The 19,860-nt window shown below is 43.8% G+C and overlaps 1 protein-coding gene across 3 annotated transcripts in view; it reads left to right on the top strand.

Moving 5' to 3' along the window:
• Fdh (alcohol dehydrogenase class-3 Fdh) overlaps nucleotides 1–19,860 on the top strand; it is a 70,473-nt gene that overhangs the window by 33,582 nt on the left and 17,031 nt on the right. For all 3 annotated transcript variants that reach the window (XM_075696029.1, XM_075696011.1, XM_075696020.1), the window contains exons 6-8: nucleotides 2,331–2,547; nucleotides 10,209–10,339; nucleotides 18,949–19,084. In XM_075696029.1, the coding sequence (XP_075552144.1) occupies nucleotides 2,331–2,547; nucleotides 10,209–10,339; nucleotides 18,949–19,084 (484 nt within the window). The remainder of the gene's footprint in view (nucleotides 1–2,330; nucleotides 2,548–10,208; nucleotides 10,340–18,948; nucleotides 19,085–19,860) is intronic.

The raw sequence follows: 19,860 nt of genomic DNA, 5'->3' as shown, positions 1-19,860 counted from the left end.
TCGCGTGCCAGCACCGACTTCTTCGTGTCACGTTTGATAACACGGACGATGTCTAATTTTTCTTCTATGCTGAGCACCCGGCGTCTTTTTTATCCGAGCTTGGGAATGACGCGAGTCCTCGCTTGCATGACGCTATAACGCTCTCTGGCACGGCGTTGCAATGATGCTGATGTTGATGTGGCTTCACGCGCAAACGCACAGGGCACTTGGAGGCCCTTGTTCCGATCTCCGAGGCTTGTTGTTCTGCCGGGCCACCTGATGGAGACCACGCACCGCCGTGTTTGCGCGTCGAAAAGTTGAAACGCTACGTTTTAACCGATGCGTACGCAATAAGCCTGTACGGTTTATGCGGATACAAAACACATTATGTTCAATGGCCGCTGAGTCGGGGATTTGACTTTACTACTTTTAAAATGAAACTACTGTTTAAGCGGGTACGGTTTAACGAGGTTTTACTGTATAACTGTCAGTTTTCTGTTTTTGTACTGAAATGAAAGTACAAAGGGGCAGGTAGAGTTTCAGCAGGAGACCTACTTATCACATTATTGTAAGTTATGGCTGACGTCACACTTCAGCAGTAATTATTACTTCGAATGCTAATTAGGTGTTCCCTTCCATACGGGCACCTTATAGAAAAATTGTGCAGCAGCAGCAGAGCCATCCCCCCACCCCTTTTCTTTCAATCATAATTGTTGCTGAATTGTCGCTTCCTTTACTACGCAAGACTGGATGTTTTCGAGTGTTTGGAGGGTAGACAGCAACATTGGGCATTGGGACTGTCTGGTCCTACATTTATGTAAATGCAATCTCATCTGTTCCCCTTTCTTCTCCCCCCCCCCTTTTTTTTTCTTTCTGGCTCAACAGAAGTAACCGACAGAGCATTAGCAAAAGGATTCGAAAAACGTTAGGGCAGTGCCAGCTGCAGTGCTGGCTGACAGTACCAAAATAGGGCATAAAAATGCAAAGATAAGTTTATATTGTCAAGTTGTAGACGTTAAAGAACACAGTAGCGAAAACTGTGAATCACGAAAGTATCTCTTTATTGTGTGAACATATGTCCAAGAAAGATAAGTAACAGTCAAGCACAACGATAGCGGCGAGCACAGTTGGCATTTGTCAAAATCTGATCTCCGGGCCAAGCACGTCTGCTTTTATACATGACACCCCAAATGTTTCAGCATAATTGCCAGTGCCCGTGTGCTTTCCGGAAAGTACTATATGATTCGTGTCGTGCATACAATCTGATTACACAAAGTTCAGTGAGAACATACACAACATATAAAATCGATAACATTCAAGTAAGTTCTAAATCAGGCACGTCTTGCTCTGAGTGATAACATTAAGTTGTTAGCGGGTGAAATCCACTCCCTGGAAAAAGGCTAAGTAATAATAATAATATTTGGGGTTTTACGTGCCAAAACCACTTTCTGATTATGAGGCACGCCGTAGTGGAGGACTCCGGAAATTTTGACCACCTGGGGTTCTTTAACATGCACCTAAATCTAAGCACACGGGTGTTTTCGCATTTCGCCCCCATCGAAATGCGGCCGCCGTGGCCGGGATTCGATCCCGCGACCTCGTGCTCAGCAGCCCAACACCATAGCCACTGAGCAACCACGGCGGGTTAAGGCTAAGTAAGTGCACATGTCAATATCATTGCAGAGTACACAATGTCTTGCATTTTACCGGTGAAATCGCATCCCCCCCCCCCCCCAAAAAAAAAACATAACCAAATCACTGGTAGAAACATAAGAGTTAGTGTACTGTTGAGTAAAAAAATTTCAGTTGAGGCTAAAAGTGGTCACGGTGTTTCAGAGATGCATTCTAAATCCACATTTATGTGGCGTGTTGAGGTTCCCTTTTCTTTTTAGCTTGTCTTTTGCATGAATGAAGTTGCTATGTAGGTGAGGTTAACTGTTGGCAGGCAGTCTTAAATATGCAAATGCAGTGAAATATTGTTTTGTTTAAATTCTCATTTCATTGCGCTCATTTAAATGCTTATAGAAAGGTAAACTCAAATTTGAACTAACCAAAGTGAAATTGTCTGGTGTCTTTTGTTGTCTTGCATTCATTCTGATATATTTTCAGCTCAAAGGTGGCACTGATGTTTATGATGCTTGTCTTTCCTTTTCCTGTCCTTGATTTTTACTTGGGTATTGCTTCGACAGAAGGGCTTCAATAAAAGAGCTTCACACACAAAATGTGTAGTCATATATCTAGCCCTTCGTAGGTGTCATGACATCGCACAGTCCTATGATACATTGGTGCTAGAGTATATGAGGATAGGTAATTTTCTCTCTTTTTTCCCTGCTGCATTTTGTGCATTAAAGATTGATCCTGCTGCACCTCTGGACAAGGTGTGCCTGCTGGGCTGTGCCGTGTCCACAGGATATGGTGCTGCTCTCAACATTGCTCGTATCACAAAGGATAGCACCGTAGCCATCTGGGGGCTGGGTGCAGTTGGCCTCTCGGTCGCCATGGGCGCCAAAGAATGTGGTGCCAAAACCATCATCGGGATAGATATCAATGAAGCAAAGTTTCCCAAAGGTAGGGACATAGGGAGCACTGTACCAGCCCTTCACATATGGCAGCGACACTTTTTGCAAGTTCTACATTATGAAAACTGGTGTTTAACCCTTGAGGGTCAAGTTCTTTCGGCAAGTGCAACCTCTCAAGGTCGAATTTTTTTATAGCAGATTTGGAATCTTCAGACAGACCCACTTAAAAAAATTTACTGTCGCAATTTTTTTAGAGTAACCATAAAATTACAAAAAGAATTTTCCATAGGTGAACATGCATTGTTTATTGATAAATACAGATGGGCTTCCACAAATACTTATAATAAGAATAAAAAAGCAGATACAGTCTATGCTCATTGTAACGGACCCGCTACAACACTTTCAGATATAACGGATCATATTTCAGCCTTAGTTTGTTCTACTTATTTTATTAACGCAATGAAGTTTGCTTTTAACGGACCGCGTTACAACGGACTATTGACTACAGCAGACGAAATTAGTGGCAATTTTTGTCAAAATCGGGCGCATAAAACGGACTTCTGCTGTGTCGACACGGTCTGGCAACTGACTTGCGAGGGTCAGGCAATGTTCGCGGCTCAATATCTTGCGCGCGCGCTCGCGAGACGGAGGGAGGGAGGGAAGCAAGCTGGGCAGAAGCACGCTGTCTTTTGCGCGTGAGGCATGAGGGAAGGCAAGGGAAAGGGGAGGTTCTACTTCGTTGGCTGCTGTTAACCATGTGGTCACCATAGCTTGAAAGTGATCTGCAATGCGGACAAAGTGTGCGCCTGCGCCTTGTCTTGAAAGTGATCTGTGATGTGGACAAAGTGCGCCTAGTGCCGGCAGGTCTGTATGTGCTGGGCTTTCGACGTTTAGGTCACATTGAAGCAAGAGAGAGCACAAAGGCCAATTCACTCGTGGCCGCTGCCAAGCTTATCTTGCTTAATTTGCTATTGCAATCGATGCTTCACCTTTCGGGTGAAACTGCGACGTTTTGTTTGTTTAATTTGGAGGTTCGTCACTCGCTCTTTGCAATAAAGTTGTCAGACATCGCGGCGAAAGTTTCAGAAGTGAGGCATTTTGGATATTACGGACTTTGGATAAAACGGATGTTTTTTGTTGTGTTATCAGGGTCTGTTGTAATGAGAGTCGACTGTACAGATACAATATATACATTGTAGTAGTCCACATAGGAGGAATCTCCGCAAGAAAACTCTATGGTCGTGCGCCGTCAGAAAAACCAAATTAATCAGAAACTTTCAGTAGTCCTTCGTTCTGCCGCCAAGTCAGTTTTCGCGAGCCGAGTTTCAAGAAAAGAAACAAAGGCATAGCAGCGTCATTTGTATATGGTGGCATCATTTATATATACCAGAGCCCACCTGTGAACAGGTGTAATCACACCCCTCTGAGCATCAGACAAGTGAGCGTCTAGCGGTGACCCTTTGAGAGATTAGAAACCAGATAAACATCTGTTTTTAGGACCACAGTAAGCAGAAACAGCACGTGAGATGAAACCAAAACTTACCGCTGCACACCCTCGCACACACAGATGCACGAGCTGTCGATGAAACTTAACCGTAAAAAAAGCCATGGAAAGAAAGCCAAGAACTACGAAGAAAAAAAAAATTGATTGTGTCCACCAAGGGTGACAGCACTCACTGGGCAACAAATAGTTGAAAAATTGACATGCTTTTCAGACCTACAGACAGCACCGTATATTTACGGCATTGACCCTTAAAGGTTTAAACAGCTTTTGTACGGGATGAGTCATGAAGATTGAGATTGCACTTATTTATGTGGATGACCAATGTGGCCCTAAATATTAAGGTTAGGAAAGCGCAAAACATTTAGTATAAGGGGTAGAAAGAGTGCTTACAGTAGAACTTACAGTTGCGAGAAAACGTACTAACCGGAAATGTATGATCTGAAGGCACCAAAAATTTGGCAGGCTGCACTGTAGTTGACATCTACATAAGGCGAAGTGTTACATGAATCGTTGCAGAACGACACACTGACGTGTGCCGAACTGGTGGGCCCTAAGTGGCCTGAGGCTTCAGATTACACTCCAGCAACAGCAGCTTCTTCGGGCGAGGCATTTTGGTGGCAAGTTTTGACGTGCCCACTTGGCAAGAATCATTGCGGCACAAGATGCCAACGCGCATAGATCTGGCGGGGTCCCGAGTGGCCCGAGGTAGACTTTGTTGTTTTCCTATTGAGTAGTGTTCAAAGACAGTGACAGGAAACTGAAATGAAATCAAGCTAGTGGGTGATGCTGGAATACGATGCCGCCAGAAGACTCGCTTTGTCATTTTCCCATAGAATAGTTGTTTTGGCGACGGGAAACCGAAACGGAATCAAGCTCTTGGACCACACCAGAATACGGTGCCTCCAGAGCAAAACATGACGCTCACTTTGCACCGCCTGCAGTAGGAAGCAGTGGTGCATTTGCAGTGGTGCATTATCACCTATAAAACATGTGCAGTGTGCTTTCAGTGGCACTATGATAAACACTCTGTGAAATGGAAGGTGAACATGCTTATGATAACAGGGTCAGTGGCGATAGCTGTGAATGCGAGTGTGTGATGTACGACGGCTTGGGAGATTTGCTGATAAGACGATGCGTGCTGGAATTTTCACATGCAATGGGTGGTTGAGTCCTGTGGGGAAATCGCCATGGCAGTTGCCTACTGATATCGATCACACTTGCCTGGCGCCTTTTCTTGCTCAAATGGAACATAGCTACCAGAAAATGTACCACGCTATCGCAGTTTGGTGAGGTACTGAACGTTGGTGTGGAACGTATGTGTTTTCTGTTAACGTGTTGGTTCATTTTTTTATACTCTCAACCGTGAACGTTGGTGCCAGGAAATCGTACAAAATGGGATCGTATCAGTGAGGTTCTGCTCTGGATGCCCCACTATTCACCTTGGCCATTTTCATGAAGTGGAGAGTATGTACCCTTGTTACCAACTTCTGCCTCTTTGTGGCAGCGTCCAAAAAATTTAGAAGCAGCCTGTGTGTACTACTGCAGTATACAAGCAGCATGTGCATGCTTTTTTTATGGCGCAAGGGAAGGTATGGCCAAAGAGCATGCTTTTGGAAAGCTTCAAAGGCTATGCATTTCTCATATACAATTGTCCCAAATATCATGTACCAAGTAAAAAGAAGAAAAAAAGCGGAAGTCTTCTATGGGGATAAAACCAATTGCATGTCCTTAGCAGCAACCTGTAGAAGTGTCATATATTTTCTTTTGTTCCATAATTAATCAATTTGTAATGAATAATTTATTTGTTTATTTATTTATTGGGTACCTCAAATGACCCTGGTACAGAATTTTACATGAGGGGCGGTTTGTTACATTTGTGCGAGGTCTTTGATGAATGACTTGCAGTGGCTAGGACAACTTGCTCATTAATTACTGTAGTCATGGTAGACATGTCTACATTAAACGTTAGAGTGACTTCGATAAGATAACTCTATACGACAGGCTATATTATATGTCAGTCTCCATTGGCGGTCTGTCCGGGCCAATGGAAAGTGACCCTCTCGAGTGAAGCTAGCCTAGCAGGACTCTTTGAGGAACTATCAGGCATTGTTTGGGATATCATTGGCCATATTAATGGGAGGGTAGCAGTAGTCGTAATAAGGTTGAATAGGAGATATAGAATAAAGGTAGTACAAACCGACGCTCCAACGTCCAGTCACGATGATGAAGAAATAGAACAGTTTTATGAAGATGTTGAATTAGCAATGCGAAAAAGTGCAAACTCAGTATACTGTAGTTCTGGGTGACTTCAATGCAAAAGCGGGGAAAAAGCAGGCTGGTGAACAAGCAATTGGCAACTACGGCATGGATTCTAGGAACACTCAAGGAGAGATGTTGGTAGAATTCGCAGAAAGGAATAAGCTGCGAATGATGAATACCTCTTCAGGAAGCATTGGAACAAAAAGAAGACCTGGAAAAGCCCTAATGGTGAAACAATAAAATTGATTTCATGCTTTCTGCCGATCACAGCATAGTGCAGGATGTAGAAGTGTTAGGTAGGGTAAAGTGCTGTGATTATAGTTTATTGAGGGCTAGGATTCACCTCAATTTGAAGAGAGAAAAAGTAAAATTGGTCAAGAAGAAACAGGCCAACCTAGACGCAGTAAGGGTAAAAGTAGACCAATTCAGGTTGGCAGTTGCAAACAAATATGCAGCCTTAAAACAGAGAGACGATGATGACATAGAGCTAATGAATAAAACCGTAACTAGGGTGGCTTCAGAGGCAGCAGTTGAAGTGGTAGGGAAGGCACCAAGGCAACTAGTAGGCAAACTCTCCCAAGCAACAAAGGACCTAATAAAGAAACGGCAAAAATGAAACTGTCAGCTCAAGAGCTCAGATAGAATTAGCAAAAATGTAAAAACTGATCAACAAGGCAAATATAAGTGATATTTGAAACTATAACGTTATAAAGACTGAAGAAGCCGTAAAAAATGGACGCAGCATGAAATCAGTAAGAAATAAACTTGGAATAGGACAAACCAAGATGTATGCACTGAAAGATAAGCAGGGTAATATCATCAGAAATCTCGAAGGTATAGTAAAAGCTGAGGAAGAATTCTATACTGACCTGTACAGTACCCAAAGTAACCACGATACCTCCACTCGAAGTAGTAATGAACAGGTTACAGAAGCTCCTTCTATAACCAGCGATGAAGTTAGAAGGGCCTTGCAAGACATGAAACAGAGAAAAGTGGCAGGAGAAGATGGACTGCCAGTCGATTTAATCAAAGATGAAGGAGACGTAATGGTTGAAAAGCTTGCGGCCCTTTATATGAAATGTCTCACAACCTCAAGGGTTCCAGAAAACTGGAATAATGGCACCATTACACTAATCCACAATAAGGGAGATGTTAAAGAATTGAAAAATTCTAGGCCCATTAGCTTACTCCCAGTATTATATAAAATATTCAGCAAGATAATCTCCAATAGAATAAGGGCAACACTGGACTTTAGGCAACCAAGGGAACAGGCAGGTTTCTGGAAGGGATACTCTACAATGGATCACTTGCATGTCATTAATCAGATAATCGATAAATCCACAGAGTACAATCAGCCTCTCTATATGGCTTTCATAGATTACGAAAAGGCATTTGATTCAGTAGAGATACCAGCATCATAGAGGCATTACGTAATCAAGGAGTACAGGACGCTTACGTTAATATCTTCGAAAGTACCTACACAAATTCCACAGCTACCTTAATCCTCCATGAGAATAGGAAGATACCTATAAGGAAAGGGGTCGGACAGGGAGACACAGTCTCTCTGATTCCATTCACTGCGTGCTTGGAAGAAGTATTCAAGCTATTAAACTGGCAAGACTTAGGAGTAAGGATCAATGGCGAATATCTTGGCAACCTTCGATTTGCTGATGATATTGTTCTGTTCAGCAACACTGGGGACGGGTTACAACAGATGATTGAGGACCTTAACAGAGAGAGTATAAGAGTGGAGTTGAAAATTAATATGCAGAATACAAAGATAATGATCAATAGCCGGGCAAGGGAATGAGTTTAGGATTGCCAGTCAGCCTCTTAGTCTCCGGAGAGTACGTTTACCTAGGTCAATTACTCACAGGGGTCCCTGATCATGAGAATGAAATTTACGGAAGAATAAAAATGGATTGGAGCGCATTAGGCAGACATTGTCAGATCCTGACTGGAAGCTCATTATCATTAAAAGGAAGGTGTACAATCAGTGCATTCTACCGATATTGACATATGGGGCAAAAACTTGCAGTCTGATAAAGAAGCTCAAAAACAAGTTAAGGACCTCCATGATTGTATTGCGCTTAGTGTTACACTGACGAACATAAGGAACAAGATGCCCCCCACCCCCGCCACATCGCCTTGCATATAAGCATGTTCTTTAACAGTATTAAACAAGTTGGTAGTTTGTGCCATGTACATCCACGTCTTGTTCCTTATGTTTGTCAGTGTACCACTAAGCGCAATACAATCATGAATGTCCACCAACTAGCCGCGTTCATTGCTTTACTAAATGTTAAGGGCGGCGCGAAGAGCAATGGAACGAAGAGTGTTAGTTGTAACATTAAGAGACAGGAAGAGAGTGGTGTGAATCAGCGAGCAAACAGGGAAAGCAGATATTCTAATTGACATTAAGAGAAAGAAATGGAGCTGGGCAGGTCACGTAATGCGTAGGTTAGATAACCAGTGGGCCGTTAGGGTTACAGAATTGGTGCCAAGAGAAGGGAAGCGCAGTTGAGGATGGCAGAAGACTAGGTGGGTGATGAAATTAGGAAATTCGCAGGCGCTAGCTGCAATCTTGGCACAGGACGGGGTTAATTGGAGATCGCAGGGAGAGGCCTTCATCCTGCAGTGGACGTAAAATAGGCTGATGATGATATTTTATGTGACTCTTTTTTTCCACATGTAAAGAAATCACGCCACACACTTGAGCACTAGCCCAAAGGTGGTGTGTTTATATTTGTAGGCTTTGTAGGTGGAAAAGGTGCACTGCAAAAGATAGCGTTTCTCAAACAATTGAAATTGATGTTTTCGGAGTCACTCTAACTCCTAATGTTGACATAACTGCTGTAAATTTAATATTTAAATAGTTGTTTAACAATTATTACAAATTAATTAATTGGGAAGGACAAAAAAATACCATATAGACTCATGTAAGGGTCACACTTTTTTTTTTCATAATTTTGACGAGGTGCGCCCTTTACACCAGTTCCGTCTAAAGGCTGCTACTAGATGGCTCTTGATACTGTATGCCGATACTAGATGGCTAGAGCCATCTAGTAGTGGCACGTGGAAGTACGTAGTGCACGGCATCGGGGCACAGAATGCAATTGCTTCACTGCTGCAAATTTTTCTCCCCAAATTTTGGGCTGCCAAGTTGGGGATACGGGGTACCAGATGTTTCTTCAGGTTGCTAACATGCAATTCTTGTCATCCATATAGAAAGCTTCCGTTTTTTTTTAATACTTGGTGCATGATAGCTGGGACACCCTATCTAGTGCTGTGATGAGCTTCTGAGGCTAATATACATAATGTATGGATATATTGGCCATAATTATTAATGGTAGAAGTGGGGCATTGCAAATAGAGATTTTTATCACCAAAATCTGAAATTTCCATACCTGTAAGGAGTGCACGTTTTCAAGCGTTTTTTGATAACACATATGGGGCAAAATGTGCATGGCCTTTTCTGTTTCATTACTCTAGCACAAGAAAATTTAGCTTTAAAGTGATCTTATTTAGTGTTGCTGCAGCTTGAAAAAAAGCAAAAGAAATAACAAAACAGTGGAAAAGCAAAAGATAGTAAAAATTCGGTGTATCTATTCCATCTTATTGATGAATATAAAATAAATTTTTTGTGTCTTCAAATGAGATTCATTCACCGAAACATTCAATCATAGTTGTTGTATTTCACTGTTACGCATTACACAATGAAGTTAACCTGAAATGTGGGATTGGATGTGCCCTACTGTCCCAAAGGGTTAATGTGCACTTGCAACTTTACGTCTGTAAAGGATGTTGTATCAAAGTGGCCATAGGGCATTCATACAGCTGTTGAACTTAAGCATTGTGCTTTGGCCTCAGATATTAGAATAATGAGCTGAAATGCCAGTTATTCCCCAGTAATCCCAGAACATGCTGTATTTCTGGTTTTTCTGCAGCCATGGATTTTGGTTGCACGGAATGCATCAACCCAAATAAGTTGACTTTGCCCATCACCCAGCACCTGATTGAGAAGACAGATGGTGGTCTTGACTTCACCTTTGAGTGCATTGGCAATGTCGACATCATGGTGAGGGCTTTACTTGAGTTGTTGCAATAGCGCTGTTTGAGCATGCTTCATTTACCCATAGAAGTGCATTCTTTCTGGGATACTACAGAGATCAAAGTGGCGAAAGGTAATTCATTAGTTAAATACTGAAGCTGGGGGGTGGGCTAATGTTAACTAATCAATTTGTGCTATATCTTCAAGAGGTGCAAAATCATTACATACAAGGCATTAGTTGAGCAGGTTCATAATTTCAAACATGACCATTCAGGCACATGCACCATATGCAGCACTCATGATATTTCGGCAGTTATGGGCAGTTCATGCACCATCCTTTTTACCTTGTTTTACCAAATGGTCATTGAATATTGTGATCTCAGTTACTCAAACAAGACAGAACTACATCAACACATCATTTTCAGTAGTGCTGGTACTAAGTGTTAACTGGAATGTCAACATACTTCTTTTGACTGGTGTAGGGGTGGGACTCCTGCACCAATTGCACCATTTTGAGACAAATGCAAATTCCTGCGCCAAATTGCGCCAAACACAGAAAATTGACCGAAATTGTGCCACACTGTGCCAGAATGGCTTTGGCATGTGTGCTCCAGCAGTGGCAGCGAACAGATTTGTTCTCCGAAAAATGAATGCAGCTGTTCACATTATTCACACCGTGCAACGTCGCATCCTACATAGTTACTCGTTATTTTCACACTTATAACATTGGACTTCCCGGTGCTTCTGGCAAATGATAGGCGTGTGTGCAGTTACTCCCGGTTGTCGCTACTGTTGGGACGGCCTGGGCAGCTGTATTTAGAGGGTACTAGAATATTGTTCAGTGGGTCCAAGGGAGTGGGCTGAGCGGCGTGGTGCTACCTAGCGGAGACACAAAACCACAAAAAGTAGGCTGAGGGCACTGCGAGCGAACTAGATATTAGGTAGGCACTTGCTGCAGCGAGTTTATCGGGCAGGCATGTCTCTCCCCAGGGCCGATATCACATAAAACTATTCCAGTCTGTTTTTATGCACATATGGGCAAGGATTGAGCCATTTTGACATATCACACACGGCAGATTTGGAACAAAAAGTCTTGAGTTTCATCCGAAACACGATGCATTGATTACAATAGCAAATTAGTAGACAGCTATATGAACTAAGGATAGTACCATATAATGCGGAATATAGGTCGAGGCGAAATATAGGTCGACCCTCTTACATTGAAGCAATGAAGTTAACATAAATATTATAAGGCACAAAGCTTCGTTCTATTTAGTGGTGCCACCAGACTCGTCACCTGCTCATTCTTTCGAGCTGTCTAAACTCTCGTCCGAAGACGACTGCTTTTCACTGGCTGCATCCCACAACATGTTATCCTCGGTGCCGTCCAAGGAGTTGCTAATGCAACACTTCTTGAATGCCCGCACCACCATATCCTCGGGCAGCGAGCGCCAAGCCTGCGACACCCATGTGGCCACCGTGGCGAGAGGCGGCCTGCGCAGCTGGCCGTTTGTGGTTGTCGGGTTGTCGCCGGCCATCCACTGATTATACTGTTCACGGACATGCTCTTTAAAGAGCTTGTTGAGCACAACGTCCAGTGGCTGAAGTGTTGACGTCATGCCTCCTGGAATGACGGCGAGCTCCATCCTCCCATTGCGGAGTGCCTGCTTCACACCTGCGGTCAAGTGCCCGCGAAAGGCATCCAAGACGAGCATGCAGGAATGCGCTGGGTCGCTGATTCCAGACGGTCTTGATCCAATTGAACATGAGGGCCTCGTCCGTATAGCCCTTTTCATTCACGTGAACGACAACATCCCGTGGGAAAGCCTCTTTCGGCAGCGTCTTCCTCTTGAAGGTTATATATGGGGGCAGCTTTCTGCCGTCTGCAGTACACACAAGCATCACCGTGAAGCGCGAATGCTCGTTCCCCATAGAAAGAGGCAGGACTTCTCTTACATCGCGTTCGCACACTGTGGTGGGTGACAGCATGTCGAACCACACCGGCGTTTCATCAGCGTTGCCGATCTATCCCAACATGTAGCCATGCTGCTGCCGGAGACTGATAACATAGCGCAAACACAGTGGTGCATCGTCTCCATCGGGCAGCCCGGCAGAACAAGAAGCCTCGAAGATCGGAACAACGGCCTCCAAGCGCCCTGTGCATTTGCACGTGAAGCCACGTCAACATCAACATCATTTTGGCGCCGTGCCAGAGAGTGTTGTGGCATCGTGCAAGTAAGGACTTGCGTCATGCCGTAGCTCGGAAAAAAAAAAGACGCCGGGTGCTCAGCATAGAAGAAAAACTAGACATCGTCCATGCTATCGAACGTGACACGAAGAAGTCGGCGCTGGCATGCGAAAGGGATCTGTTGTTGACTATGGTGTGTGGCATTTGGAATGCGAAGAAGTTTCTCGGCAGCGCTGCTGCGACCGCGAAGAGATGTCGGCTACAAGGTTTGACTTTTCGCCATCGTTGCCTCTGTTGTTGCCGAAGTGTCGACTAGCGACAGTGATGAGGATGACACGGAAAGCGGCAGCACGGGCGATTCAGGACCAACAGTGGCAGAAGCTGCGCGTTACGTCAGCCTCATGAATGCAAGTGTCGCGACGAGAACAGCACCTGGCAATGAAAAAGGCACCCCGGGACTTTTGCAGCACTACCGCACGCGTGCACGGAGAATACGTAACGCCAACGAGGAATTTGCCATTCGAGCGTTTGCCGAGAAGAGGGGGCTTGCTGAAAAGCTGGCCCGCAGCTTCAGTAAGTTTGAGGCCACTGTCGTCGCTTCTAGGCTGCTGTGGCATTAAACGAAAATAACACTTTCGTCGCGTGAAGTGAATAAATACTGCATGTTTTTTCCCTCTTTCATCACTCTCTCTGAGTTCATTGTTCCGTTTTCGACAGATAAGTTTGCGATCGCATGCTATTTCGGTTAAACAGTACTGCTGTTTAGTACGTAGTTTTTTTCGAGCTCCTGCCAACTACGGTTTAACGAGGTTTCACTGTATCAGGTGACATGAATGCCCACATACAGGATATAGATGGCTATGTCAACAACAACAGGAAGTCAATGCTAGATCTTTGTGAGCAACATAATCTTATTATTATGAATACATGGCCTAAGTGTGAAGGGCAGATCACGTGGAAAGTGGGAAAACGGCAATCAACCATTGATTACTGTCTGATGACAGAAGGAATTCATGATAAGTTGATAGAAATGGTCATTGATGAGGAAGGGTATAGCAGCATAGGGAGTAACCATAAACGTATCATTTTGAAAATGTGATACAGTGAAACCTCGTTAAACCGTAGTTGGCCGGAGCTCGGGAAAGGTACGTACTAAACGGTAGTACTGTTTAACCGAATAGCATGAGATCGCCCACTTACCTGTCGAAAACGGAACTCAGAGAGTGCGATGAAAGGGGAAAAAACATGCAGTATTTATTCACTTCGCGTGACAAAAGCGTTATTTTCGTTTGATGCCGCGGCGGCCTAGCACGCCGACGACAGCGGCCTCAAACTTACTGAAGCTGCGTGCCAGCTTTTCAGCCAGCCCCCTCTTCTCGGCAAACACTCGCATGGCAGATTCCTCGTTGGCGTTACTTATTCTCCGTGCACGCGCGCAGTAGTGCTGCAGAAGTCCCGGGGATGAATTTTCGTTGCTGGGTGCTGGAGTTTGGAATACTTTTCGTTTGGAATAGAGTTACGTTATTGCGCCCCTGTTCTCGTCGTGACGATTGCATTCATTAGGCTGACGTAACGTGTAGCTTCTGCCACTGTCGGGCCTGAATCGCCCGTGCTGTCGCTTTCCGTGTCGTCCTCGTCACTGTCGCTAGTCGACACTTCGGCAACAACAGAGGCAACGATGGCGAAAAGTCGAACCTCGTAGCCGACATGTCTTCGCGGTCGCAGCAGTGCTGCTGAGCAACTTCTTCGCATTCCAAATGCCACACACTGTAGCCAACAGCAGATCCCTGTTGCGTGTCAGCGCCGACTTCTTCGTGTCACGTTCGATAGCACAGACGATGTCTAATTTTTCTTCTATGCTGAGCACCCGGCGTCTTTTTTATCCAAGCTTCGGAACGACACGAGTCCTCGCTTGCACGACGCCAGCTCTCTGGCACTGCGTCAAAATGATGTTGATGTTGATGTGGCTTCACGCGCAAACGCACAGGGCGCTTGGAGGCCGTTGTTCCGATCTCAGAGGCGTGTTGTTCTGCCGGGCCGCCCGATGGAGACGGCGCAGCGCCGTGTTTGCGCGACGAAAAGTTCAAACGCTACGTTTTAACCGATGCGTACGCAGTAAGCTGGTACCGTTTATGCGGATACGAAACACATTATGTTCAATGGCCGCTGAGTCGGGGATTTGACTTTACTACTTTTAAAACGAAACTACTGTTTAAGCGTGTACGGTTTAACGAGGTTTTACTGTATATAGTTGAGAAAGAGAGCAAGGAGTACAAAATGGCCAGTCCAAATTTGAACGCTGAACAAATAACAAATATTGTCACTAGAGTCGAGGAAATACTTGGCAAATGTCCAAGTAAAGAGTGGGAATACAGTGAGTTTCTAAGTGTAATAACAACAGAAATACGGAAAGAGAAACAACATGTTCGTTGGAAAGGAAAAAAGAAACCGAAAAGCTGGTGGAACAGGAAAGTACAAGAAGCGATCGCTGAATGACAGAGAGCACATCCCGAGAGCACAGGCAGGCAAAGGAGGCGCAGTTACCTCAGGATGAAGTAGCCAGTAAATGGGAAATATACCGGGAGAAAAAGTCTCTGGTCCAAATAATAGTGCAAGCCAAGATAAAAGGTGAAATTGAACGTTGGTTGTCAGAAATACATGAGAAAAAGAAGGCCACGCGTAGAATATTTTGGAACCACATAAAATTATTAGGCAGGAAGTCAACAACAATACAATAACATATTGACACATGAAATCGTTTATTTTTTATGGGAGCGCTTTTCTAAGAAATGTTATTGCTCAGTGCAGGATGCATCTACATGTATTGGAAGTTTCTAGAATGTTATTGATGCTTCTATCCGCCGTCTGTTGTCGCCGAACCTTGTGTAATCTGATTGCATGTATGCGTGACGCGAATGGTGTAGAACTTTGTGGAAGGCACGCGGGTCCCAGCGGTTACTCTGGAACATTCGACGACTGATCTATAAAAACCGACGCGCTTGACCCACTAATCAGATTTTGACGATCGCCGACTGTGTGCGCCGTTGTCGCCGTTCTTTACGTGTAGCCTGTTTTTGTGGGCACAGGTTTGCCCAATAGAAGTTAGTTTCGTCTTTCACAGTATTACTACCGTGTTCTTCATACGTCACTCCACATGACAATATCCTAGACGAAGATGGAAACAAACTGGAAGGGGAAGCGGCTTTAAATTACATCCGAAACATAACAGCCGAATCTTTCCAAGGCAATGCCAAGGTTGTATTTGAAGAAAAAAAGAGCATGAAAGAGACCCAGGTGGAAAAGGAGCTGGTGCTGACAAATTTCAACTGGAAGAAAGCCGAAGAGAAAATTCCTAAGCGCACAGCCACAGGGCTAGATGAGGTTCCCGTTAGGCTGATTAATGAACTAGAACCAAAAAGTAAGGAAGCTCTTGTGAAAGCAGTAGAAAAAAACTTTAAACGATCGATGAATACCAGACAGTTGGCGACAAAGTAGAATGAATTTAATTTATAAAGGTAAGGGAGAGAAAGAATTCACTCGTATAGACCGTTGACCATTACATCAGTAATATACAGGCTAGCAATGCAGGCAATCAAATTAAAGCTGCGAGCATGGGCAGAGAATGGCATTTTGGGAGAACTTCAGAATGGCTTCAGAATAGGTAGGCGTTTGGATGATAACTTGTTTGTTCTTACTCAGTGTATTGAAATATCAAAAGCAGAAAGCAGACCGTTGTATGTGGCCTTTTTAGACATTACAGGAGTGTACGACAACGTAGACCGCAACATTTTATGGGATATTCTGGAAGGGGAAGGCTTAGGTGACGATTGTCTACAGCTTTTGAGATTTACCTAGAAAATATCGTTTGCATTGAATGGGAGGATGAGGAGCGAAGAGAAAGTTGATATCAACAAGGGACTGAGGCAGGGGTGCCCTTTGTCCCCACTGCTGTTTATGATGTACTTGGTGTGGATGGAGAGGGTGCTAGAAGGAAGTAATATTGGGTTTAATCTCTCATACAAACAGGCGGGTACAGTAATAGAGCAGCAACTCCCAGGTTTATTTTATGCGGACAACATTGTGTTGCTAGCTAACAAGCAAAGTGATTTGCAACATCTGGCTAATATCTCTGGACAGGAAGGCAAGAATTTAGGTTTGAAATTTAGTGTTAGAAAGTCAGGTGTTGAGGTATTCAATGAAAACAGTGAACAGACAGTGGCAATACAGGGCCAGGAAATACCTCAGGTAAAAGAATATAAATACTATGGTATATGGATAAACGAAGGCAATAGATATATGGAATTACAGGAAAAAACAATAACAGGAAAGGGGAAGAGAAATGCAGCCGTAGTGAAGCACAGAGCGCTATGGTGAAACAATAGGTACGAGGTGCTCCAGGGTATGTGGAAAGGTGTAATGGTTCCAGGACTTACTTTTGGAAATGCGGTTGTTTGCTTGAAATCAGAGGTACAATCAGGACTCGATGGTAACCATAAAGGTCAGTGGGACACCTCGCATTGGGCACTCATGGGAAGACTACAAATGAAGCTGTGCAGGGTGATATGGGCTGGACTAGTTTTGAAGTGAGCTTCCGCTCACAGTAAAATTGATTATGAAGAACGACTGAGGAATATGAAAGAAAGTAAATAAGCTGTGGAGAGTGTTGAGGTGTCTGTACAAGAAAAACATTGATTCACAGTGGAGGAAAAGAACTAGGAAGCTTACCAGCAAGTAGGCGGCCTGTAGGGTGGGCAACGCAGCAACAAAGAGTGTCAAGCGGAAAGGCAGAGGCAGAAATAATCTCATGGATGGCGGCAATGGAAAAGAAACCGGCCATGAGAAACTACTTAAGAGGAAAGAACGAAATCAGGAAAGAAACAATTTATGATAACTCAAAAAGAAGCTCATTACTTTTTGAAGCAAGATCAGGATGCCATAGAACACACACCTATAAAGCGAGATATAAGAAGGAAGAAGAAGCATGTGCTTGCTGCAGTAAAGCTAGGGAAACGATGGAGCATGTTATATTAGAATGGGAAGACATCTGCCCAGTAGTAGGCACCACTGGCCTCCTTGAAGCCCCTGGGTTCAGCGAGAGCAGGGGAAAAGTAAATATGTCCGCAATAGAGATTAGTAAGGGGCGATTGGAAGATTGGTGGTAGAAAAAGTAGGGAAACAACAGAAAACAGAGAAGTACAAAAGCGAAGTTCGCAATAGGTGGTCAGAAAATTTGGTTGTGGGAGTTCATATTGTTTTTTTTTTTTTTTTTGTTTGTTTGTTTGTTTTTTAAACCTAGGTAGGACATTAGGCAGCATAATAGCAAGAGCTTGGTGGCGCAACCCACCGCCCCGTTCTAAAGGGGATGCTCATAACATCCATCCATCCAGCGTTTGCCACCAGCGTTTCCCGGTGAACATTACGGTTACATGAGCTGCAGTTGCTGGGAAGCGTGAGAAGCAGTCGGGGGATCTTTGAATGCTATTGCGTTCCACACTTAGAGGTTAAGCTTAAGCGTTCTCCAAAGCATTGTTGATATTTTTCTTGCTGCTACGTACACTTAGCCACGTAGCCTATCTGCTAAATTGGCAGAAGCCTAGATGTGACAGCTTCTTTTAAAAGAAAGACTTCCGCATTAAAAAATTGGTATTACAGGGCTTCAAGATGGTCTGTTCAGATACCTGTTTCTGAGTGCTCTACATAATCACCAACCCATACCTGCCAACTCCCAAATTTTTTGTAAGGTTTACAAATTTGGGCTTGTATTGCAATTTTACAAATGTTGTGTCGAATTTTAGAAAGAAAAATGTTCTTGCAAAAAAAGTTATTCATCCATTCCCGAACCTTCCTATGGAAGTCGTTCTGATGGTGAAAGAACGCAAGAGTGGTACTTGCCTCGATCAAGTTTTATACAGATGAGTTCCTGAAGCAAGCGAAGCAGCAACACCACAAAGTCGATGAAATTGTCACTCTGATCTAAAAATGATGTGTTGTCTGTCAATGTTTGCTCTGCCAAGTTTATTGGTAATGCTGCGCTGTGTCTAAAGGTAAATCATCTACAAAGGCATATGTATCTCCGATAGGGCGTGTGCTCAGGGCAAGACATTTTTTTTTAATGCATGCTATTTCCTGCCACCCCTTCTCTTCTTTTTACTTCGGCGTTGCGTCTGTGGGATTTTATAAACTTTGAGGTTCATTGGTTGGTAGGTATGCCAAGCGCTTCAACTAATGGAAATTACAAATTTTGAAGTGGTTTTGTGTGTACCAATGAGGTAAAATGTAAATTGTCCATACAGCTATGCTTTTACTGGTGAATGGATTGGTCCGTGTAGGCATTTTGTCAAGTTTCTTTTTTTTCTCTCTTTCTCTTTCTGCACTGTGATTATTAGTGTATTTTGCAGTGTCAGTAGCTGCATTGCAACAACTGTGTGAATTACTTTCTGCTTCTCAGAGGGTTGCCCTTGAATCGTGCCACAAGGGCTGGGGCGAGTCAATTATATTAGGTGTGGCAGCAGCTGGAAAGGAGATATCTACAAGACCATTCCAACTGGTCACTGGCCGTGTATGGCGTGGCTGCGCTTTTGGAGGTATGCTTGCATGTTCTGTCTACTCGCCTACTAAACACAATATTTTTTGGGCTTTTCAACCTTTTTAGTGCTAACCATTAATAAAATACAGAGGAAATGTAAACAGCCCAAGAGGTGCTTGGTGGCTACAAACAGTAAATAGTAAACCTCAGTGCTGCCATTGGAACTGCAGATTAATAAATGTGCATACTAGTCCCCTGCAAGAGTTTTTCATACTGTAGTGTGCTACCTCAGACATCCTCAATTGTGGTCAAATGAGGGGGGGGGGGGGGGGGGTCTTATGAACCGCTCTAGGGGTGCACCGTAAGCAGTGTTGGTAACTTTTTTTTTTTTTTCTTATAAAACACTTGCCAGGTCATGGCCTAATAGACGCTCTTTTTTTTTATCGTAAAGGTGCAAATGGATGTTACTATGACTTGCTCATAATTTTTCTTCTTTTTTATGTTGTTCCTAGATGTGTTCCTCCTAATTCTTTGAACTGTAGCTTTAAATTACCTCCTGCAATTGCAAGTGAATGGTTGGAATGTGAAAAGAGAAAACACCCAATTTTCTAAAACTACCAATATGAGATCTCAAGTTCATGCTTTGCATAGGAAAGCAGCTTTAATGCATCCAGGTGGCTTACTAATAAGCTCTTCGGTATGCCTTTAGAAGTAGCAACAAATGTAGGTGCGTATGTCCTCTCTGGGGATGAAATAGGAGCAAGGTATTGAGCTCAGCCAAAGTCCCTTGAGAAACTTTAGCAGGGCAATTTACTGGCTGTTTGAGTAACTAAA

This window comes from Dermacentor variabilis, chromosome 1 (genome assembly GCF_050947875.1).
Source record: "Dermacentor variabilis isolate Ectoservices chromosome 1, ASM5094787v1, whole genome shotgun sequence".
Classification (NCBI taxonomy): domain Eukaryota; kingdom Metazoa; phylum Arthropoda; class Arachnida; order Ixodida; family Ixodidae; genus Dermacentor; species Dermacentor variabilis.
This window is presented reverse-complemented; position numbering and strand designations above follow the sequence as displayed.